The sequence below is a fragment of the Grus americana genome, chromosome 26, assembly GCF_028858705.1.
Source record: "Grus americana isolate bGruAme1 chromosome 26, bGruAme1.mat, whole genome shotgun sequence".
NCBI lineage: Eukaryota > Metazoa > Chordata > Aves > Gruiformes > Gruidae > Grus > Grus americana.
The window spans coordinates 69802-93808 of NC_072877.1; the positions used below are offsets into that span (position 1 = coordinate 69802).

General features: G+C 53.2%; 1 protein-coding gene across 6 annotated transcripts; it reads right to left on the bottom strand.

Annotated features, from left to right (window-relative positions):
• Nucleotides 1–28: 28 nt before the first annotated feature.
• KANSL3 (KAT8 regulatory NSL complex subunit 3) lies at nucleotides 29–23551 on the bottom strand. 6 transcript variants are annotated; one of them, XM_054804554.1, is made up of 22 exons: nucleotides 23273–23551; nucleotides 21989–22159; nucleotides 21332–21422; nucleotides 20874–21059; nucleotides 20565–20696; nucleotides 20120–20236; nucleotides 19439–19540; nucleotides 19212–19283; nucleotides 18822–18896; nucleotides 18045–18202; nucleotides 17261–17324; nucleotides 16705–16905; nucleotides 16296–16452; nucleotides 14872–14949; nucleotides 10821–11012; nucleotides 9015–9099; nucleotides 8005–8159; nucleotides 7404–7516; nucleotides 6554–6773; nucleotides 6182–6315; nucleotides 2728–2890; nucleotides 29–747 (listed from the first exon to the last, which is right to left on the bottom strand). In XM_054804554.1, the coding sequence occupies exons 1-22, from the start codon at nucleotides 23503–23505 to the stop codon at nucleotides 188–190; spliced, it is 3459 nt and encodes a 1152-aa protein (XP_054660529.1). In that variant the 5' UTR covers nucleotides 23506–23551; the 3' UTR covers nucleotides 29–187. The 6 variants fall into 6 exon arrangements, 5 of the variants coding, with proteins under 5 accessions (XP_054660529.1, XP_054660530.1, XP_054660531.1 ...); XR_008574195.1 differs by lacking the exon at nucleotides 29–747 and adding an exon at nucleotides 3101–3281 and having other exon boundaries at nucleotides 2757–2890; XM_054804555.1 differs by lacking the exon at nucleotides 14872–14949.
• Nucleotides 23552–24007: the final 456 nt, after the last annotated feature.

A 24007-nucleotide genomic window follows, 5' to 3' on the forward strand; every position in this document is an offset into this window, starting at 1 on the left:
AAAAAAAAAAAAAAAACAAACCCCCCAAAAAACCCAGAACAGCAAACCTTTTATTAAACAGCAACAAAAACAGAAAAACATCCCCCAGTTTGCTCTTCAGCCTGCACCAGCCCAGGGCTGCTCCTCTCCCACCCCACAGCTGAGCTCGGTCTTCCCCCCATGTGCCCGGTGGCAGCCGGGGGGGGCCCTATGGCTTCTGGCTGAGTGTGGGCCCCGCCGTGGCGATGATGGAGGAGTTTGCCAGGCTGCTGCCCAGCGTTATGAGCGTAGTGCCGGCCCCTCCTGGCAGCACCCCCTGTGGCAGCAAGTGTCTGTTGGCCAGAGCCTCTCTGGCATGGATGATGGTGCTGCCGTCATCCACCACGGAGGGAACCCTCCCCAGGGTCTCCGCTGCCCCCAGAGCGTGGCTGAGGGCCGTGGCGTTCTTGGTCAGGCTGACCTTCTCCCCCACGTGTCCCAGGGGTCCATCGCCCTTCACCGCGGCCAACGTTGAGGTCAGGATGACGGTCTTGGAAGCCGTTTGCAGGACAGGTCCCATCTTCGAGTGTACCAGGCTGCCAGGAGGGCTGGGGGCACCGGCGAAGGTGACGGCGCCGGTGGGAGAGCTGGCGGATGAGGAGGAGGAAGGTTGGATGCCCGGCCGTTTGAGGGGGGCAGAGGTAGCCTCACCCATCACAGACTTGGTAAGCGCAGAGAGCTTGGCGTCCGACATGACGTAAAGCGTCTTCATGGGGCTCGCGGTGGTCACTGCGGAGAAGGGGAGAGCCCGGTCAGTGGCCGTGGGGACGCGGTGCCCACCCCAGGCCGCAGCCCCCAGCCGCGGCGGCAGAGTCGCAGGCTTCCGGGCTGAACAGAAAGACCTGGCCTTGTCCGCTCTCCAGAGCGAGACCCCAAAACCAAACCCCAGCGCTGTCACAGCCTGGGCAAGGAAACCACAACAGCCAAACTCAGGCACCATCAGCACCGCTCAGATCCCCCAAGGAAGCCCCTCTCTTCTTTCAGCATCTGATCTTCTCCCCCAAAAAGTCCCCTCCCGTTGGGAGGGGACCTCGTGGTTCTTCCTTAGCCAAGTAGGCTCCATCTTGCCCCATCCTACCTGCCGATCTGCCACAGACCACGCCGAGCTCACGTTGCTCTCGGCGGCCCAGCTCTCGCTCATCTCTGGCATCTCCGGCTCAGTCCCACCAGCAGCGCTGGAGGTGCTCAGACCCTCGCATCACGCTCCACGCCAGCAAGCGGCTAAAAGACTTTAGGCTTTGCAAAATGAAACCCTCTGCGCGCTACGGCAACGGCTGCATCGCGGTGGTCACCCCGTCCGAGTTGGTTCCTGGAGTCCGCACCGAGGAGCGGAGAGCCGTGCAGGGTGACCCAAACGCAGCACCGTATCTCTCATATAAGGGCATCACAGATGCACCGCGCCGTCCCTCGCGCTCACGAGCGGCGACGACACGCCGCGACCAACACCAGCGCAGCGTGGACCTCTCCAAAATGAAGTGCCACAAATGGGGAGGGCACGGAGCGATGGCTGACGACCGACCGCCTAACCAGGATGGGACCACCAACCCCACGCCGTCCCGGGGGGAATCGGGGAGGCTGGAAGGGCAGGAGGACGGTGGGAACGGGTGACTCCAGCCACCCCTGCACAGGCTGGGGAAGCGGCACAGACAGGCAATGATGCTGTTAAGACACCGACAATGACCGTTCCACAAAACAGAGTCTGGAAAAATTTTCTGCACTAACTCTCCAGTCCACGCTGCTGCTCCAGCAGCTTTCGTACAAACTGGTCCTCCCCACTGGATGCAAAGCCAACCTGAACCTCCAGCGAAAGCAGGTAAAGTACTCCACAGATCTAACTTCATCCACTAGCTGTGATAAATAACGAAAAGAACAAGAAAAAAACACACAGAAGACTTAAGCCCAGTGCTTCTGCACCTCCCTGTTGAGTCCTGGGGGAGAAGAGCAGAGTTTGAGGGTCTGCAGAGGTCGGTTAAGCTGCGTTTAACGCCTGCAAGGAAAGCCAACTGCATGGTAAGACATCCGAGACTGAAGCTGCCTCGTTTGCCCTTTTGGAAGCTGTCAGAGCCCCACTGAACTTCATCTGCCAGATCTGCGTGGTCACTACCTGCTGACACTGCCGCTTGCCTGGAAATCGGCTGGACCGAGGAAAACAAAAAAAAAAAAAAAAAAAAAACCTGACACCGGCTCAGCTGGCAGCGGGCTCTTTCGTACAGAAACCTTTGAGGACGCAACGGACTGCATCACCGCTTTGTGACGATTTTATTTTTAAGGCTGGGGCTACTGGCCGGGTAGCGGCTCCGTAATATTTATTTAGCTGTAATTGGCTGGTTCTGCTCTCCCCAGGCAAGGTAAATAAATGTAAGCGGCTGGGAGAGTGCTTAGTGCTGTGAGTACACGATGGGGGCCCTAAACACAAACCGCAGCTAATCCCTTCTGTGTTTGGGCTCAAGTTTAACACCCTGCTCTTCCTCAACTGTTCAAAAACGGCGGCATCGAGCCAAAACTCCTTGCGCAAAGAAACCATGGGGGAACCTAACTTAAACGGGGACACGCACGCACAAAAAAAAAAAAAATAGCGATGGGGTTAAAAATAAGCAGCATTCAGGCAGCTATTCCCCGCACACATTATCCGGCGGCATGGCTCCAACCCGGCCTCCGCTCTAGTCCCCAGGCCGGCTGCCCACGCCCCGCAACTGCCATGTGCCTCACCTACGGGTGCCGCCACAGCGGAGGTCAGGTGTGCCGCGGGGTCGGCGGGAGCCATCTCTGCGCCAGCCTGGGCTTTGCTGAGATCCATCTGAGACAGCAGCTTGCCAGGAGAGGCGGCGCTGGTAGCTGGGGCGGCCAGGTTCCCAACTGCACCGTCTGGAGCCTGGAAGGGTTAAAGTAACGGAGAGCTACTGGAAGTGCCCCGCTGCCGAGGATACACCATCTGCGGAGGGGGTTGCAACCATTCCTCGGGACCTGCGCTAGCCCTCACCTAAAAAAACCCAATAAATATCAGAGCACGCCCTCACTCCGCTGCTTCTAGTCTTGCCCTCACTCTGACCACTCGTTACCAAGCTCAAGGAAAACCGCATACAGAGAGAAAATCTGCAGAGATCTGTATTTTAAAAGCACGCTAGTGTCATTTGCAGCACTGACACCACTGTCGGTGCTTGGGTTGAGACCGGCACAAACTCGTTGCCTTTTTCTGGAGTGGAACGGGATGGCTCTATCCCCATCTCTGGCTGTCAGGGAAATCAATCCTGCTGTCGTCTCCCCTGCAGCAAAAGTAAAGCAAGAGCCAGGAGCTGAAGAACGATTCCTGCATCGCGCGGACCCGCTGGCAAGAATGACACGCTATTACCAGCGAAAGCCCAGCAAAAACTGGGAACAGTACACACCATCCTCTGCATCAGAAGAGCTTCCCTCTGGCTCAACGAAGATGTACAAGCCCCTCTGCCAAGAGCCGGATGGTTACACAGCACCAGTATCCACCAGATGTCCAATACTGGGATGACTGGGGAGTTTGGATTTGTATCCTAAGGCAGGTGGCAGCACTGACAATTCAGTGAAATACCTGAAAATTCCCTCATTTGAAGGGTTCTTCAAATGCCTCTGGGTCGGCTTCACTTGCCTGAACTCCGTCCGGGTGCATCGGCAATCTGATACCGCAAGAGAGCTGGCCGCGTGCGCTCCTATGCTCTCCCTGGGAGCCCTCGCAGCCCTGAACCGACGTAATTCAAGCTCCAAAGCAGCTTTTCCAGTTACAAAAGCAGCTGCCCGCACCTCTTCGGTCAGACTTCTCTGAGCCAACTCGCTGCTTTCCTCTGCCACTGACAAGCACCGCCTAAGCTCGATTCTGAGCCCCCTCCACCTGATGTCCATGGAGGTCGCAGCCTGCTTTTCCATGCTTCATGCAGCAATTTAAGGGTGCTTCGTTCCCTGTAACTAATATTTCTGTCCCTGGGAGCGGAAAGAGTCAGACTTCAGGAAAAGAAAGGTGTTTACTGCCTGCCTACAGCACGTCCACCCCCAGCAGATGGCTCTGGGCAGCGGCAAGGGCTGGAGTCAGAGCTCTCCTCGTGCCATCTGGGGGAGACCCTTGCCCAAAGCTGAAACCAGGACACCTCGATCTTCACGCCACTAAGCAGAAAACAGGAGCGTGATGCAGCATCAGCATCGCTCCACGCTTTGTGGAGCTACTGTCAGGATACAACCATGCTGCAGGGGGGGAACCCATACAAAAAAGCCGTGTTCAAACCACCGTGGAGCGGTTTCTTGAAAGGAGAAGCTGAAGCTCGCTCGTATTTTCACTTTAAAGCCACCCAAACACTCTTGCTTCTTCTTACTCGGCTACTCTCAGAAAACATTTGCACCAAACTCCCCAGGGAGATTCCCCTCAGCCTTCCGCCTCCCTTTTAATGTCCGCAGGGGAAGGAAGGAAGGGAGTTACCCGCTCAAACTGCACCTCAGCTGCTACAGGCATTGCCCCAGCCCCCAGAGTTTGAAAATCTCGGCGCACAGCCGATGCGTGGGCTTCACGCTTCCTGCGCGGGCACAGCGGATCCGTCAGCTGGAATTTCAAAAGGGAACCCAACCGACAACAGCTTTGGCTACTGCTGAAAACACAAGTTTAAGCCCTCATATTTATCCCCCAAAGCCTTTTGTAAATGTGCTCTTTTACAGGAAGCCCTGATAGATTATGTAATCCTTACGTGCTAAAGGTACACACGAGCTGATGTCAAGGGTTATAATTAGTTACAAAAACATACAGCTCATTCCATTTCCTGTAAAAAACAGCTTTTAGTTTGCTTTTGAAGCGACTCTCGTGGCCGACCGCACAATTAAGCCCTACCTTGAACACACAAGCTCAGCGCTGTAGGTGAAAGTCGCAGCGTACCATCCAATATCCGGTTCCAAGCACCACCGCCTGAAAACATTTACCCGTATGTGAAATCGTTAACCCTGGAGTTCATCTGTACCAAGTCTCATTACGCCATGGGGTTATTGTTCTGCTGGATATTTAGGGTCTATCAAAGGTAACAAAGGACGTAAAGAAAAGCACGCCAGTTCTGGTGGTGTATTAAATGGCCTTGGAAGAGAACAAAGACTGCCTCCTACACGGATGAAGAGTTTCAGACCTACGAAAGCGACTCACCCACTGCTTAGTTGGGATCTGCACCGAGCGTCGCTAGCTCTGCGTTTCCGAGCTCTACCTTAGCTGGCTCTAAGCTCAGGTCTGCCAACGCTCACAGGCTCTGTCACGCTAGCAAAATGACTGAAAGAAACACAGAAAAGTCAAGGGAGGAAGGACACGGACGCTCCCAAATCCGAGCTTTAACCAGCAGCGAACAAGGACTCTGCGTGGAAACTACCGGCAACGGCGGGCGCAATGCCAGCTCTAATTAATTACGGATTTATGGCTGACGCTGTTAATACTTACCCAACTTCCACCCAAAGGCTTCACCTTTCAGATAACGCCTCCCTAAATATATCTCAGGGTTTTCAGCAACCTCAAACAGCCTCTGCAGAGAGCACCAAGGAGGAGAAGCACGCCCCCTGACTCCGTGATGCTGCCCACAACTCAAGCCAGCCCAGCAACAGGGACCAAGACTACAGAGCCTCATCTACAAAGCGCAGATCGCTCTGCCTCTCCTACACCAGCTGACCCGCCCGGGACTTGTGTTAGTGCGATCCAAAGTAGGAAAATCATGTGCAAGAGGAAAAAGAAAACAACAACAAAAACGGAGTACGGCTCCAGACAGCATGGCCAACCCACTCTCCTGCCTGAATAGGCAGGGGATAGACACTCTACAAGCAGCTTTCCTCCTCCCACCGAAACCGGTTCCTGGAGTTCCAGGCTTTCTCGGCAGTAAGAATTCCCATGCCGATGACAGCTTTCAAAGCCTAGCCGGAAATTTCCTCGGTGCGGTACTAGCGTGATATCGAGCACGATCGACCCTGCTGCTAACAGACACGAAGATGACCTGGGTCCTCTCGACCACCACCTCGCGAGGTCCCTTTCTGTGCCGCCTCAGCAAAGCAACAAAGGTCATCGCACCCAAGAGAGATGCGACCAAGAACACCTTCCCCACGACAGCGACATCTGCAATAATCAGAAAAAGCTCAAAAGAGCAGCAGCGGACACTTTTGCTACAGAGATGATGTCAAAAATTACCTGAGGAGCTTGTGTCTGCATCGGCTGTTCCTCGAGCTGGGGCTGGACAGTCCCCATTGCAGCCTGGCTAAGCGTGGTCACGCGGCTGGGCTGCCCACGCAGCGTCACGGTAATAGTCGTTGGGGCCTTCAAGCCTAGAAAACACGCAAGCGAAACATCCCTGAGACACGGGGATTGTGGAAGCCACGATTCACCAACCGGGGGGCTGCATTAAAGCTTCCTCCCATTAGAGGCAGCTGCTCAGAAACCGCTAGCACGCGCAGCTGTCCGTAGCTACGACTCAAAGGCAAAATAAGCTTTGGAAATGCCGGTCTCGGGGCGATGCGGTGCTCCAGGCGCCTGGATCGTGTGCCTGTTCCCCTTCTCCCTCACCTGCTGCCTGGTTGGAGATCTGAGCCAGGCCAGGGAGACTGCTGGCCAGCTTCGCCAGTCCCCCGTTTGTCAGCAGCTGGTGAATGGCCGTGGGCTTCCCGCTCGCCGAGGCTCCCAGAGACAAAGAGGTGGCAACCGGGATGGTGCGGACAATCGTGCCGGTGCCCGTGGTTATGGCGCTCAGGTTTTGGATAGGCGCGGGCGTCTTCACAGCTGAGGTCTGGAAGAAGCAGAAGCCCTGAGTACCCGGAAGGAAAGGGGATGCCGGGATGGCACGGCCTTTCCCTCGCGTAGAAGCTAGAGGCCTGCAGAGGTCAGAGTTTCCGCATGTCATTCTGGTGGCCGCAAGCGGGTCTAAGGGCAAGTAACCTCGTCCCTTCTAGTCTGTGTGTACTCATTTCAGCTTGAAAGCGTGACTGGGAGAAACTGTGGCTCCGCTTCTAACAAAGCCACCCATTCCGAAAGAGGTCGCCTCACACTGCAGGGATGGGGAGCTTGCCTGAGAGGTCACAGACGTGCGTTCTCCCAGCACAACAAGAAGGGGGAAGATCGCCGATCCATCCCTCGTCCATTCTCCAATTCCTTCTCAGCATTTTCTAGGTGACTGCCCACAAATAACTTCTCACAGCCCCGTTTCCCAGACCTCATGCCGCTTCCAGGAACTCTTAGTCCCCGACACATCTCCAAGGCTTGGATGCATCAGTTCAGCTGCAGTTCACACCTACCGTCCCTCACCTCTTCGGGTTCTGGAGCAAACATGGCCTATCTCGGTTCCCCCTGACTCCTACTGCTTTATCCTCCACACAGCTTCCCTCCAGAGAGGGATCTCTAATGTCTGCAGGCTGCATACCTGCACAGGCGGCCCAGCAGCAGCCACGCTGGCTGGAAGGGCTGACGACTTGGTCCCGATGTCCTGCAGGCTGAAGCTCAGCCCTTGCAGCAGACTGCTGGCAGATGCTGCTCCTGAGAAGAAAAAAAGCAAAGAATAAAGACATCAGGCTCAGAGAATTCACCAGCATTAAATTCCAGATCTGTCATATGGCAGGTGTCTGCAAAACTGTTCTTTAAAGAGCAGCGTCCCAAGCAGCCTGCCTCGAGGTCGGCAGGGATCCTCCTAGCCGCTCCACACACACAGACCAACGCATTTCTGGCTGCAACTATAAGTGAGGTTAGCTGTGAAACCCGGGAGTCAAGAGGAGGTCGGTTTTGGAATCTCAAGGCATCGTTACACACAAATGACACAATTAACAGGTCACCTACTGTGCCTTCAGCCTCGCTTTATAGCATCCCGCTGGATCTCTGCAGGCTCTGCAACAGCAAAACACTACAAATGCTGCTTCAGCCAAACTCAAAGCAACCGAGGAATGCAAGAAAGAGGATCCACCAAATGATTTTGAACCTGGTTTACTTTTTATATTCACAAGAGAGACGCGGGAGAGAGAGGTAGGCACCTTGGAGGTTACTGGTTGGCTGGGCCGGCACGCAGTGGGTGCTGCTGGCCACCAGCCGGCTCTGCAGGGCATGGAAAGCGCTGGGCGCCGTGCTGCTGGGGATCACGGCAGAGGGAGCGGGACTCGTGGAGGAGGTTTCTGCTGCCGAACTCAGCCTACAAAGCGAGAAGAGAAAGACCCTGGTTAGCTATAAACTACACAGGACAACACACGAGGTGGCTTTGACAATGAGCTGTCGCTGGCCTAACGTAACCAAGAACCAAGCGGGACTCCTGGAAGCGTAAGGCTGACGAGCTACAAAAACCCAAAGCAAGACAAGTTTCCCTGTGTCCACTGCGGCAGCTAGAGAAAAAACACGTTATTTCCAAATAGGAAGTGCGCACCTACCTAGGGCTGCGTCACCCTACGCAAAAGCAATCTACTTTGCGGTGAAACATTTCCCATTTAAAACCTACTTTCTATTTGAGAACAGCTCTTCTTCCTCTCCCCTCCCAGTCAGTGTCCGGTTTTCCAAAACTTGATTTGAAATAAAAGGGAAAATAGTGATTTGAGATGTTAACATCGGATTCACTCCCCAACAGAAATCCCTATGGCCCGTTAATTGATTTCTTGAGCTGATATTGAGGCTTCTTTCCCCTGCCTTTGGGGAAAAAATGCTCAACTGTCAGAGGGAACGAAGGAAAGGATTAAAGACAACACTGAATTTCTGGCAAAGACACCACAGTCATTCAAAAGACAAAGATAAGCAAACTTGGATTTGGGAAACCACATAGAAATATAGCCCCAGAGCCACAATATCTTCTACTTCTGCCCGTTTCTGCCATTCTCAGACGTGATTGCTGGTTGACAAATACTTTTCAGGAGCCCAAGAGCCTCCTGCACTTCAGAAAACTCCAGTCATAAGCAAGCTATCAGAAAGCTCTACACACAGAAATCACTCTGTTGCGGTGCTTCCCATCGGCGGCCTGTCAAAAAGACCCAGAACTTACAAAAAACAAAGTCACACTCACTTGGGGGTGGCAAGCAGTCCCGACAGCTCCTTTGCGCCCGACACAGACTGGCCGACAGCCATGGGGACCGGCTTGCTGGTGACAACTGCAAAAAAAAAAAAAAAAAAAAAAAAAACGAAAAGAAGAAATCTCACTCTCTGTCTCTTCCACAAGTCTTTAGGGATTCCCCCTCTCTCACATGACTACCCACAGGCACAGCGCTGCAGGCCATGGGCTCAGGCTGCTCACAAAGCATCTTTCTCAAGGAAATCTCCACTGCAGCCAGCCATAAACACGCACTCCAGCCACCGCGCCACGGGAGATCGGGAGTATCAAACAGAGCAGAGTTGCGAATAAAAAAACCAACCAACCAACCAAACACCAAAAAAACCCCACACCGCCGGAAAGCTGCCGTTGTGGAAGTGTTACGACAGATGGGACTGAAGGAATTCGCTTCAAAATCTGTAAGTAATGAAACCTCAGGCCCTCGGCACCAAACGCAATTCTCTCTCCTAAACGTTATCTCTGCTAATCCCCTCCTCCTAGTCCATCACCGCCTCAACCAATTAGTCCAGATCTGGCTGGTCGCTAGCGATCGATTTTGTAAGCATTCTTTAGAGACACTTTACAAAATACACAGGGATGCGACGAGTCACAATATTTGTTTATTGCGGCGTTTTTGGGATACAACTGCGTTTGTCTTGTGCATTCCTCCTGCTCACACACGGTAAGAGGGAATTCTTGTTTTGGTTCATGTTTACTTCTGCAATTCATTTCCTTTCTGTGAAAAGAAGTAAAGTTTGGAAAATTAAAAAAAAAAATATTCCGGAAACCAGAGATATTCAAAGCTGCCAGGAGATAAACTGTAACCTTAAAAAAGGATCTGTATGTATTAGTTCATTTTCAGAGAGTTCAAAACAACTGTTCATCAACCGAGAGATGCTTCCAGAGCAGAATTATTTCTCGGCTTTGAAAACCTCCGATTTCCTATCGGAATGGAGATGCTGACCTTTCAGTCCTGCAGTGCGCTGAGCTAACGCTAATAACGAGCGACTGCTTTACATATCTGGGGCTCTGCACTCTGACGTGAGGAAGTCGTACACGCCAGTGCGGCCAGCAACGAGGCAACATCCTTCAGTTACAAGGGTGACAGTAGTCAAAGCTTCTGGCCTCCCTTGCAAAGGCTCAAAGGGAAGAAGACCGAGCAAATCGCCTCTTCTTGGACCTCTACAAAGCTCATCGCAGTGGGTTTTCCCAGCTGCAGAGGCAGGAGAGGCGCTGGAGTTTATTTATATGTGGATCAAGCGCATATTGTGCCAGACTTCAGGCCCGAAGGGCAACAGCAGAGCGGGACACTCGGCTGATTCGTGAAGTCTGAACACACGGAGGACTTCCAGAGGGAGGAACATCGCCGTCGGCGCCTTCCAGGTGAGAGCTTCGCACAGGAGTCACAGGAGCAGGCAGCAGAAACGGAGACACACACGACGTACTTGAAGAGAGGCTCGATGCCTCAGAGGAAGGTGTAAAATTCACCTCGCAGCTCACAAGGCTGCAGCCAAGCATTCTGCTGGAGTGCGCAGTCCCAACTGGTATGGAAAACAGAGGCTCCTGCCAAGCTCCTACATGCTGTCAGCCCCCAGCTTCCCCAGCTATCCCCAAGTCACTCACGCCTTGAGCCTCCATCTGTTTTCTGCAGTTAACTCCTCCAAAAAATAACAAAAATCACAGCTCCCCTCCCTCCCCACGCCGCACCGCCAGAGGAGCGGGTCTGCACACAGCCACGACCTCGCTTTCTGGTTAAAAAGCAGCTATGCAATCGCAACTCACTTTCTGCCTGGGTGGTGAGGGGTGCTCCGTTCCCCACGCCAGCAGCATCTCCATGAGAGACAATGGTCACCTTGATTTTGGCTCGTTTGGAGGATTTGGTGCACTGGGTCGGGCTGGGGGTCAGATGCCTCTTCAGCTGCATACGCACATCATCTTTCTCAGCCCCTTCCGAGTGCTCTGAGGAGACTGGAACTAGGGGACACAGAAGTAGCTTTTTGAAAACTGATGGCCGATCCCTTGAGGTCAGCGCTGCTCCACTGCGCGCACCGAGGCGCGGAGAAGGGACACATGCCCATGCACACTTTCACAGTTCCCTCCATGCCAGCCTTGCCCGTTTCCCATGCACCAGAAACCCACGTTTCTCCTTTTCACCACCTGTGTTGACTTCCACGTGCCCTAAGCTGCTGTCTTGGGATCAGGGCTTAGCTTAAGCTACTCGCGGGCTAAGGCAGGACAGCATAGAAAATCTGTCTTGCCTCTGCAGCGAAGAAAAACGGATGTCTACAGCGATACCGCATCTCCACGTAAACGCTTTTCATTTCAAAGCATGGCATAATCAATCCCGGCATCAGGTCCCTCCAACATCCTTAATTTCCAGGTGAGGGGATGAGGATGCAGAGACCGGCAGAGCCGGTGCAGGCACGCTGCCAACGCTGGGATTAGAGCTCAGCCCGCCTGCTCCTCTGACACACCAGCAAAGGTCTGTCGTTCGGCACATCCCTTCCAGCGCTCCTAACCGGCTCTCCAGGAGCTGGACTGCAGTGTACAGATTTCTTAGAGGCACTAAGCAAAGCAGCTGTGAGCACCAGAGGTGCTGCAGCAAAGCCGAGCCCCCACATACCCTACGCTGCTTGGTACTAGAGCAGAAAAAACATGACCTAGGATCTCTCTTCCGCACCAACGGCTCATTTTGCGGCCACGTCCTTGACTCATCACATCCATTTTGCCCTGCCTAAAGCATGAGCTTGCTGGGGCCAGGGCTATCCGAAAAAGCATGGAGGACCAAGAACAAAACACGGTCACGAGCTGCCACATCCCACCCATCTGTTCTCTGTGTGTCTCCCACCGCTGGCGTACGATCGTCCACCCCCAGTCTGAAACGCTGGTGGACTGGGTTGAAACGAGGGCACGCATCTGCCTCCCGCCGTGGTGTTCACAGCCTGGCAGCGCTCAGAAGCGCAGCCGCCGCTACGCCCGATCGCTGCCGTGATCTGCGGCGAGCGGGAAGGGCTTTCGCTCAAAGCTATGGAGAGCCCTCTCCATCGAGAGCTTCTGCAGACTGCTGCTGAGCCAGCTAACTCCCTCTTTACAGATGGTCCTGGGCACATTAGCCGTGCATTCAAAGCTTGGAGACCAAGAATCATAGAATGGTTTGGGTTGGAAGGGACCTTAAAGATCATCTAGTTCCAACCCCCCTGCTGCAGGCAGGGACACCCTCCACTAGACCACGTTGCCCAAAGCCGCATCCAACCTGGTCTTAAACACTTCCAGGGATGGAGCCTCCACAACCTCTCTGGGCAACCTGTTCCAGTGCCTCACCACTCTAACAGTAAAGAATTTCTTTCTAACATCTAATCTAAATCGACCCTCCTTCAGCTTAAACCCATTACCCCTTGTCCTGTCACTACACTCCCTGATAAACAGTCCCTCACCATCTCTCCTGTAGGCCCCCTTCAGGTACTGGTAAGCCGCAATAAGATCTCCCCGGAGCCTTCTTTTCTCCAGGCTGAACAGTTCTAACTCTCTCAGCCTGTCCTTATAGGAGAGGTGCTCCATGCCTCCGATCAGCTTTGTGGCCCTTCTCTGGACTCGCTCCAACAGCTCAATGTCTCTCCTGTACTGGGGCCCCCAGAGCTGGACGCAGTACTCCAGGTGGGGTCTCACAAGAGCAGAGTAGAGGGGCAGGATCACCTCCCTCGACCTGCTGGTCACACTTCTTTTGATGCAGCCCAGGACACGGTTGGCTTTCTGGGCTGCAAGCGCACACTGCCGGTGCAGTACATACCTTTTTATTTATATATATATATAGCTATGGATATATTACATAAAATCAATCTAGATGTGCATACGTGCGTGCGTGTATGTATATGCGTATGTATATGCTCCCTGCATTTCACACCACCTGCACACCTCTGAACCGTGGGTGTAGGACAAGACTACAGCCAAATCCCTCATCATCAGGAGATTCCAAGTGTTTTGGGGCCGCTCTGGTCCCCAAGGCAAGTGCCAGGCTTCCTGTGCTGCTATCGATGGCCAGCCTTGCGGCTCCAGCGCATTAACTCGTGACACCCGTGCAACGCTCCCGTGCCTCCCATCCGCCTGCAAACATGCGTGGTCCAAATCACCACCCAGAGAAACCTCATCAGGCGTGCACAGGCACCAAAGCCACCCCTCAGATGCCACCAGCCAAGCAGGACAGTGAAACGGCACATGCACAGGCAGCGGCATTAGGTGCCCCTCAAAGCATCGGTGAGCAGCGACCCAACCGTCCCTCCGTGTTCCCATCATACGAGAGCGGAGCACGGGGGCACGCAGACCCTCGCCATGAAGCACCCCGCTCCCAAAACAACACCGACCGCTCCCGACGCACGCGGCACGCGCGCCTCAGCTTCCTACCTCGCTTCTCAAGCGGCTCAGCCAACACAATAGCGAGCCCAGAGATTTTAATCAGCTTTTGATCTTATCAAAAGGCAGGCCAGGCTGGTGCCAGCCTCTCCGCATTTCCCCACCAGTGGGGAAAACATACACCGTTGTTTCTCTTCCCAGCAGATGCTGGGTGGGAGGACTCCAGATAAGCACAGAGCTCCGCGTGTGCTCCCCAGCTAGCCTCATCGTGCAGGGGAGAGCACAAAACAAGGCTCAAGGGAAAAAAAAAAAAAAACCCCAAAAACCCAACAAACTTTAAACAAGGCTCAAGGGAGAAAGAAACCTTTAAAACAGCCAGCTTGGGCCAATACTTGCCCCAGGAGTTTGTCACCACGGTTGTGTAAGTGCAGTTTGGACTATATTTCATGTGTGTTCACAGCAAGCAGGGAGCCTGTATCTTAGGAGCCGCTACACAGCACGCCAAAATACCACCAATTTCGCCACACTCACCACTTGTTACAAGCACTGGCATTCGGGGTGCTGCGGAGAGGCAGGTGTCACCCACGTCAACGCTCTCAGCACCCTGGGGTCACCCGAACAGAGAACTGGCACCGACAGCTCACGTGATGACACCGCAGCCTCCCAGAGCCTTGGATTTCAACCTCTCGTCCTCTCCTAATGCGAGATCCACACAGTCACCTCCATTTGAGATGGCAAAATGCGTCTTTAGATACGCTGTGGATCTCCCCTCTTGATCCCTAACCCTCAGAGCACCGCACATACTGAGGTCCATCTCTCTGCGTGCTCCAGCACCCAACGCAAGAGACCACAGGACCAGATACTGCTCACCTCCATGTGTCTCCAGGTCTGGACAGTATCCCTCTCCCACATCATCGCTGTCTTCCCAAAGCCATCCCTTTCCCTGACCTCTCTGCTCTTCTCTTAAGTCTCTCTGGCCAAGAAATGCTGCTCCATCCTCTACCTCTGCCCCTTCCAAGTCACTTGGCAGTCCCTGGTCTTCTCCCACTGACGGCTCCTTCGCTGCTCCCTGCAGCGTTTGGGACACTCCACCAATACACGCTGTCTCCCAGGCTGGTGTCCGCATCCCCTTCTCAGCCCAGCACAGGAAAGGGTTAAACTCACGATGACAAAAAGTCACCACATCATCCACAAAGTTTTAGTCCATCAGAGCAAACTGGCTCAAAGAGCAGTTTTTACCTACCGGGGCAGGGAAAGGGGAAAAGCTCAGGAAAAGTTACTGCTCTCAGCTAGCAAGTGGGCCCTTTGTTTTAGCCTCAAATACAGCAATGAGAAAGCAAAAAGCAGGGAGACAAGGGGACACGTTGGGCCACAACCCCAAACCAATGCAAGGGAAGAAGACGACGACGATGAAAGAAGGCAGCAGAGAGAAAGAGGGAAGGAAGGAAACAGAGAGAGAGACAGCGAGAAGTGAGGAGATACTCACCAAAGAGACATGAAGAGGTGCCAGGAGGAAGAGCTTTCCTCACCAGCATGTTTTGTTTCAGAAAAGCAGCGAACTGAGCTGAAATGAATCAGAGAGAATTACAGTATCACAGCCCGGGTCTGGAGGAGACAGGGAACTCCAGGGACACCACTGCAACCCACAGACAGAGATCTCGGAGCAGGCAGGCAGGGAGCTCCAGACATAACTCATCCAGCCACGGGGCACAACGGAGACACACCGACCTCCTCTCCAGACAGAGAGCGTAGCACATCCGATACTAGAAGGGGCATCATCATCCCAGTTTCCACAGAGAGCACATCCCAACAGCACGAGCCCTCTCCAGCCCCACAGCCATTGGGAAAGAATTCGGCACCCAGGGAACGAGAACGGGCTTGGCTACGAGAGGCACGGCTAGCTTGACCGAGCGCTTACGCTGAGAAGCTGAGAGCAGCTGGGAGACGTCAGCCAGCACATCCCTGAACAGCTACAGCCACAAAACACAGGCCAGACGCCACGCTGCAGCAGCGCTCCTGACAAAACAGGGCAGCCACGACACACCCCACTCCACAGACTCTCCTCCTGCTACCTAGAAAGTTCCTCCCTCAACTACAACAACAAAAGGAATAGATTCTGAGAAATTAAGGGAGATCCAAGTTTGACCTTCCTCCTGGAGCCGACCCCTGAGTTAGAGAAAGGCTTTAGAGAACGTGGAGGGTCACACTGTTGCAGGAGACAACAATGAGCCTGTTCAGGTCTGTCTTGAGCAAAGAAATAAGGAGAGAAAGGAGGATGGAGAACTATTCCCCAGGTACTGCTGATATTTGCCAGAAGGGATCATCATTGACAAAACCATTACCTACATTCACAGTGTTCACAATCAGACTGAAGCTGCACCATAAGGTTTTTAATCAGCATCCAACAGGACAAGAAAGAAAAAAAAACCCAACAGCTCAAGCTGTTTTCTTATTCAGAGCAGGTTTTCCACTGCCATTTGATGCACGATGACCCTGTGAATACCCAAGCCCCACTGTTTCAGTCACAATTCAAAAGCCTCAATCATCTCCTGAGCGCCTTTAGCCTTCCTCCCAAGCAGCCTCGGGGCTATAAGTCAAGGGGCTTGCACTGGAAAAAGAATGAGAGCACAGCTACGTGGCGATTTGGTCAGCCAGAGCAAGTGAAAATCCTTCCCACTTTGAACAGCAAGGCTCCACAAGCTGCGGAAACACCATTTCCAACCTAATTTCAACCCTCCACAGGCTGCTGCCTTCGGATGACAGTGACGGGGGACCGAGCTGTAGAGGAAGCTGCCACAGGGAGCTCAGAATTCGAGACAGGACTCAGAAGACAAAAAACCTAAACACTTCAGGACAAATAAAGACCAAAAATCCAGATGCTAAGAGGGTGGGAAAGCTGCAGGGCATTACCTTGTGCCTGCTTGTGCGTCAGGACGCTGTCCGTCCTCTGCACCTGCCTCTTCAGCAGCTGCGTGGCGCCGATCTGGCTGGGCTTCTGGACGGAGGACACAGCAGCCATTTTAGTCTTGGGGCTCGAAGTGGGGCTGCTGGAGACACTGGATAAGTCCTGCTCGAAGAGAAGGAACACCTCTTATTTCCGCATTCCCCTAGGAGGCAGTCCTAACCCTGAGCGTAGCAGCACGCAGGCGAGACGATCTATTTCTGAAGGTTCTTTTACCCCACCACAAGCCATCGGTCCCTCCGTATCCTCTCACTCCCTCTACCAACACTAACCGCATCTCTCGCCGCGTTATTTCAGTGGTATGAAAGCATCTCTTTACACAACCTCAGCCTTCCCCAGCTCAAAGAGAGCCCCCACCTCTGAGCCTGAAGGTGAGGCGGGCACTTTGGCTGCCGGTGAGGCAGGTCTGCTGGTTCTTTCCGGCAAGTCAAATGACAGATCTCTCCTGGTCGAGTCGCGTGGTTTCTTCTTCTTCTCGGCGTCCAGGTCACGGGGATCAGAGCCAGAGTGGCTCTCTGCACGGGTGAGGACTCCAGTCAAGAAGTCAGCTATTTCATCCTAGGAAGGATGAAGCAAATAGTTAGATTAAGTGGCACGCAGGTCTCTGAACAGCTGATCTTCACAGCTTGAGACAAAAAAAAAAAAAAAAAAAAAAAAAAAAAAGAATGAAATATTCCCAAAGGGACAAACAAATAAGGATCTCTGCAAAAAGAAACCCTAAAACCTTACACAGAGACGTGGCTTTCTCATTAAAGCTCATACTCCACTGATTTCTGACACACCGGAGAGAAATGCGATGAAACTAATCCTGGCAGTAAGGGTATAACTCGTGGTCACCAAGACATTTCTGCACAGATTTTTTTTTTTTTTTTTTTATAGGTATGAGGTGTAAAAGGAAGATTTCTGGGGTTACCTGGATGCACCTGTCCACCATACTCTGGGTCAGGCCTTCTGACTTCTTTTTGGCTTTGCTTATCCTATTTAAAAAAATAAATAACCACAGATGGAGGTCAACACACGTTTGGTTTTCCACTTTCAGACTAGCAACATCAGGATTCAAGCGACAGCAAGCTCGCTCCTTTACCCGGTTAGACACAGAGTAAGGCAAGAGCCAGCTCTGTCAGCTCTCAACTCAGGAGCACCGTCTACTGGAAAGATGAGAGTCATCCCTCAGAAGTGCCGAGGCAAACTTCAATGACGAGCAAAGAGGCCCAACAGCCCAAAGCATTTTGCAAAACAAACATGACATAGGTTTTTGCTGCAGTTATTCTAAACACGCACAAGCGTGATGAGAAAAAGCTCCAAAGTTTACTGAAACCTTAAGAGCTTTTTGCTTCCTGCAAGGCTCTTGCAGCCTCCCTTACCCAATTCTGTTCACAGCCTCCAAAAGGTACGTGTTTTGGAGCCAGGGGTGGCACGAAAAAGCAAATACTTGCTCTAGTGTCATTCCACACTGTACCCTTGGTCTTTAACTGACCGCTGGGAGAAATGATGCAGATTTTATCACAGAAAAACAACCCTCTATCCAACATACCAGGTTTTGAATTACAAAGCTTGACCTTGATGGAGCATTTTTCTGCAGTTCCCATCTAGTTTCAGTATCAAATTTGGGTGTTTGGTTGTCTTTTTTATAGGTTGCACGCTCAGATCTTGCCCGGTGCCCCTGGGAAGAGAGCTTCCGCCTCGCAGACCGTTACCTGAGATTATCATCTGCTCCTCCCACCACCACCATGCTGTTATCAGCTCGTATTTTCTCCCGGAAATCTTCCATCGCTTCAATGTTGCACTGCAGGGAATTCTGACCGATCACAAAGAGGACAGGGGTCTTCATCTCCAGGAGAGGGTCGTCAACATCCTGCAAGAGCAAGGGGAAACTGTAATCCGGAAGGACTGATCCAGGATGCATATGGAGTCTGTGGAGCCCAACCCCTTCTGAATTAAATTAGCATTTCCAAAAAGGGAAGGCACATGCCAGGCACTTCACGTGCAATCCCAGTACATACCAACTGCGTTCTGAAAAGAGAGAAGTATAAATTGTGCGGTTTGTTTAAACATCTCATGAGAAAGACTGACTCAGAAGCTGAATGAGTACATAGCGCTGTTAATAATAAAGGAGCAATTTGGGCTCCATATAAATCAACCCAGGTTGTCCTCTCACGTGCCAAGTGACATGGTGAACAAGTGACCCGCACATAAAACCCCAGGAAGGAGCTGCAAAAAGACGTCACAGCGGACACAAGCAAACACAGGACTTCTCACGCCTGCTATCGCATCAAGAATCCTCCTACAAATCCAACAGCCCTGCCTGTGGGACACACCTCTTCCAAATAAAAATCACACATTCCTTCCTCAAAAAAATCTTCCAATTATCACCGGACTTCCAAGCCTGATTATATGAAACAATTTAGAAAGATTTTAAAAAAAAAAATGAAAGTACAGTTCTTTAAGTGGCTCCATCTCCCTTTGGTCCTTACCCCTCTGGGGCCATCAACGGTGAGAAGCGGGAATCCAAGGCACACAACTGCAGTGACATACTCCATCACTGAAACCTGGGTAGAAAAAGCAACAGTCAGTATCCTAACAGTCAAGCGCATCGATGGCACGAAGGCTGCTTTGCCAGGCACAGAAGTATCTTCCGTATTTAGACTTTGCTTTGTTGATTTAAAAAGTGGGGGGGAAACCATGGGATGACTCAATTTGCTTACGCCCCCACGACCAGGAATGATGTCTGTCCCAAAGCCAGGCCTTGGAAAGAGAAAAGGGACAAGACGAACTCTGGTAGAGCCTTAAACGCAACGATAATTCAAATCTAACTGGGAACGTCAAGTAGACTCCAAGAGGATGCAAAGGAATCGAGTACTTACGTGACAGGCCACCAAGGCACCCGTGTTCCACCCAATCAGGATGATCGGCTTGTGAGAGAAGTGGTTGTGAATCTACGGGAGAAAAAAAAAAAAAAAAAAAAGACGGGAATGAAGAAGAGGGACAGACAACTGGACGATGCACTGGGGTGGCACAGCACCTACAGGCAAGGTGAGTAGTTTGAAGGGAGCAGTGAAGGCTCCTCGATAAGCTCGTGGCTCTCACGTACCTCCGCCACTTTGCCCCTCACCGCCCCAATCATGTGTTCGAGACACTGCAATACTCCCACCCCGCTGCCGTTGTTCAGCAGGTGGGTGGCAATGGGAATCACCTGTGGTTTGAAACAAAAGATCGATAAATAACGAAGGCATTACTGGAGACAGCAGGTACTGACGACAATGACCATGGAGTTTATCCATTAACTTGTGCCTTCCCTCTCCCTCTTTCCCCCAGCTACTAAACTTCTAGCTACTAAAACCAGAGGAAATGGAGAATTCCCCACAGAGACCAACCCTGCTCCTCACCTTGCTCCTATATGCCCAGTATATCTACCAGATTAGGAGGCATGTGAGCAGCTCTGTGTCCAGGCAGAGGACTAAGGAGACTTGTAGTCTCTCTCCTCCAACCTCTTCCTACCAGCAGACTCATCAATCCTTCGTAACAGTAACGATACAATCTAAACTGCTTAAGATGGATGACTTTGGTCAGCAAGACATCCCAAACACATCGGATTTGGGCAACTTCATCCCCTTGAAGTGTCTTGAATCCACAGGTGGCAGATGCCAGCCTCTGCTTTCAGCAGAAACAAGTATTTTGGTGCACCAAAGGCTTATAAAAACAAGCTCAGCAGCCACAGTCTAGCACAGCCGCTAGTTTGAACTTCCCTCCTTTCAAAACCAACCATACAAACCTTTCCCAAGCAGGAAAGTTGCGACTGCCAGAATCGGTGCCGTCGAGAAGTGGGGAACATGGAGTTGGAGGGTCCAGAGGAAGCGATCAGGATGAGGGGGGAACCAGGCAATTTGCTCTACAAAGTTCAACAAGAGACATGTTAAGGGAAGGCAACTTCCCTGCCTGAGAACTTGCTGCCCAGCCTGGTCTGCACAACAAAGCAGGAAGGATCTTGTATAGCTCATTAATTGATCAGTTTCCCCAGCCAAAGCTACCTCAGGATAGTGGGGGGGGGGGGGGGGGGGGGGGGGTCCAACAGAAGGACACTGAGCAAGTCTAAAGCAGGAGGAAAAGAGCCCAGCAAGCAAGACAGGTGGAAGGAAGAGGACAGCAGAAAAGATGGGAAGAATAAAGCTGACGGGAGACCAGCCTCTCACTCCCTGCACGCCCCAGGAAGTACTCACTGGTTTATTATGTGACAAGACACCCACTGCTGGGTCCCAAGGTCTCTTCAGCAGCAGAGACAGGGCCTCGGCACCCGCCGCCCCCGTCTTCGCAGTAGAGGAGAGCAGCATCCTGTCGATCAGGGTGGGGATCTGAAACCAGAGGCCAGAAAGGACTGAGAAAACACGTGCAACCTTTTCAAGGGGCTTTTAAACATCATCCCTGCCACTCCAAAGAAAAAGGACAAAGACTCCATCAGCTTTCTTTAACGAGCTTTATAAATGGAGAACATTATAACTGATAGCAAAATCTTTCACTGCTTTTATCACCTTTCCTTTAAGTGTTTGCAGAGCATCCAAGTAAGCAGCCAGCACTGGCAAACTGAGGGTTTCCACCAACGTTGTGTGAAGCCACTGGATCAGTTTGGTGTCCCAGTTCACACTAGCCAGAGCTTGGCGGACCCTCCGAGCGCATTTGTCCACTGCTATCCTCCTCAGGACTGGCTCATTGCAAGCCTAAAAGCCAGGAAGTTAAGCAGAAACACAGTTATGGGGGGCAGGGGAAGGGAAATCAAGCACGCCTCGTGCATCCCAAGCCACAGTATCGGCTCAAGCAGCCCAAAGTCCTCTGGCAGCAAGCAAAGACCAGCAGTGAGCCCTGAGCTGCCCGATTTTTAAGGCTACACAACCCAAAGGCCAAGATTTTCCACCTTGACTCAATCAGGCTTTACTAAGAAGGACCAATAAAAACACATAGACAAAGTGAAATAGGGAGTAAAAGACCTTACCCCTTCGTTAGCCAAGCGAGCCAGCCTGTCAGACTGCAGCGCTTTATGAATCTTATTAAATAGCTTGTTCTGGGCCATCGTCCACCCTGTCCTGTTGAGAAAACCAGAGGGGAAACATATGTCACTGTTACACAGACATCCAGGTCCTAAAAGCTGCTGCCCGTTCCAAAGGTGGTCGACAGCACAGCTGGGCATCAGCTGTGACTGCAGCCTCAAGAACCAATTTACAGCTACAAAGTGAGTTTCGCTACTGAGGATTTAAGTTAGAGGACGGTTCAGTAAGAAACACCAGGTTATAAATGTCACTGAGGTGTGGCGGTGAACGTTCAAGCATCAGAAAGGCAAGAGTAACAGCAGAAGCAATAAATAACACCAAAATAATCACAATAATCACTCCTTTTAGCATAGGAGTGATATCTACACCAGCCTCTACCATTAAATCCGACAGCGTTCACAGCAGGTACACGAGGAATTTGGACATGAGAATTCATTTTCTTTGAACACTATTCAGTTCAGGAATGTCACCATGTATCGAGTCACACTAAAGAAACCCCACACCAGGGCGGGGCGGGGGGGGGGGGGGGGAGTGAAGCTGTTTAGTGCCTGAAGGAAGCTGTTTAGTGCCTGAATTTCTTTTCTCTGCTAACCCCACGCTACCTGTTGACATGTTCCTCCCAGTCGTCCGGCGGCGGAGGGGCGTCAGCATCCGTGCGAGCGAACATCACGTGGCGCTCACACTCGTTCATCACGCTGCGCGCCTTCTGGTTGTCATAGAGGGGCACAGGCGTGGGCGTCACCGTCTCGACATCGATGGGGATATCTGCTTCACTGTCAGGAATAATTACACCTTAGAGAAGGTGTTCGCTCACCTTGGGGTCTGCCGTGCTTCACAAGGAAAAGTCCACTGAGCTTTAGAACCAGGTATCTTGTTATGCCCTGAGCGCGTTCCCATCCCTCACCCCAAACTCACCCATGACCCCAGGCCCAGCCCCACACCCCGACCCTAAACCAAACCATCGAGGCCTGGCCACAACCCCCCTTCCTGCCCAGACACCAAGGCCATGAAACCAGCCCCGAGCCCATCCCCAACTCAGCCCACATGCCTTCCCACAGCCCATACTGCTCCCCAAAAGCTGCTCTAGTCTCCCTAACCCACGCTCTCCCCCCACAGCACACCAGCCCCACAGGCCCCCCAGCCCCACCAGCATCACGCTCTCCCTTCTCTCCTCTCCTAGCCCTACAAGACTTCCCCAGTCCTACAGCTCCCCCCACTATCCCCTTAAAAGTCACCTCGAGACCTCCTCTAGCCCTCACACAGGCCCCCCCACCTGACAGGTCCCCCCCATCGTACAAACACCCCACTCTCCCCTCACAAGCCCCTCAGGACCTCTCCCAGCTCCCACACAGACCCCTCAGGACCTCTCTGCCCCACAGGCCCCACACTCTCCCCTCACAGACACCACCACCACCCCCCCCCGGCCTCTCAGCACCACCCACCCACACCCCGCACTCTCCCCTCATAGAGACACCTCCACCCAACAGGTCCGTCAAGACCCCCCAGGCCTCTCAGCCCCACAGAACCCCCCCACCCCACATTCTCCCCTCACAGACACCCCCCTCCCCTCCTGCCCCCCCCAGGCCTCATAGACTCACAGACACTCCCCCTGCCCCACACTCTCCCTTCATAGACACCGCCCCCCGCCTCTGCCCCACAGGCTTCTCAGCCCCACAGACACCACCCTGCCCCAACATTCTCCCCTCACAGACCTTCCCTCCGCCCCTCAGTACCCGCCCAGGCCTCTCAGCCCATGGACCGCCTCTCAGCCCATGGACCGCCCCCCCCCCCCCCCCCCCGCCCCACAGGCCCCCCACCAGGCCTCTCAGCCCCCCCACCAGGCCTCTCAGCCCCACGCTCCCCCCACAACCCCACCCCGGGCTCACAGGGCAGTTCCGGGCTGCCGCCGCGGTGTGAGAAAGAGCATGCGGGTGGGACGAGCGGCACTGGCGTCGGGGTGAGCGCTCCAAGGTTTGGCGTAGCTGTGATCTAGGCAAACCAGGTCCAGCTCCCGCTCGTGCACCGACAACTGCAATAGTAACGACGTCCCCATCCTCCGCGCCGACCACTGAAGCTCCCGGTCGCGATCGCGCTCCCGGTCCCCTCCGCGTTGCGACATGGCCCTAACACCCCCCGCGACGCATCCCGCCGCGCCCGGCCCACCTCTTCGCGCATGCGCCGGCCACGCCCCCATGGGGCTAGGCGGGGCGGCAGGAGCTAAACCGCGGAGCCTGGATTTCGGAGGAGCGGAACGGAGTCAAAGCGTGGAGAGCGGAGTGTGGAGCGGAGTCGGGGGGACGTAAGGACACGGGGGGACATAGGCGTGGGGATGTGGTGATGTAGGGATATGTGGACATGGGGACCCACGGATGTGGGACAGATGGACGTGGGGACACGAGGACATAGGGATGCAGTGACATGGGGATATGGGGACACAGGGATGTGGGGGGACACAGACATGGGGATGCAGCAACATGGGGACATGGGGACACATGGACATGGGGACATACAGACATGGAGGGACACAGATATGGGGATGCAGGGACATGGGGACACAGGGACATGAAGACACAGGGACATGGGGGGGACATAGACATGGGGATGTAGTGACATGGGGGGAC

What these genes read in the sequence shown, in the direction of transcription:
- KANSL3 (XM_054804554.1), bottom strand. Translation starts at nt 23,505, where the DNA reads ATGTCGCAACGCGGAGGGGACCGGGAGCGCGATCGCGACCGGGAGCTT. An exon ending in TGGGAGGAACATGTCAACAG is followed by an intron (nt 21,423 to 21,988) that starts GTAGCGTGGGGT and finishes TTTTCTCAACAG; the next exon opens with GACAGGGTGGACGATGGCCC. An exon ending in CGCTGTGGCGGCACCCGTAG is followed by an intron (nt 748 to 2,727) that starts GTGAGGCACATG and finishes CCTTCTCCGCAG; the next exon opens with TGACCACCGCGAGCCCCATG.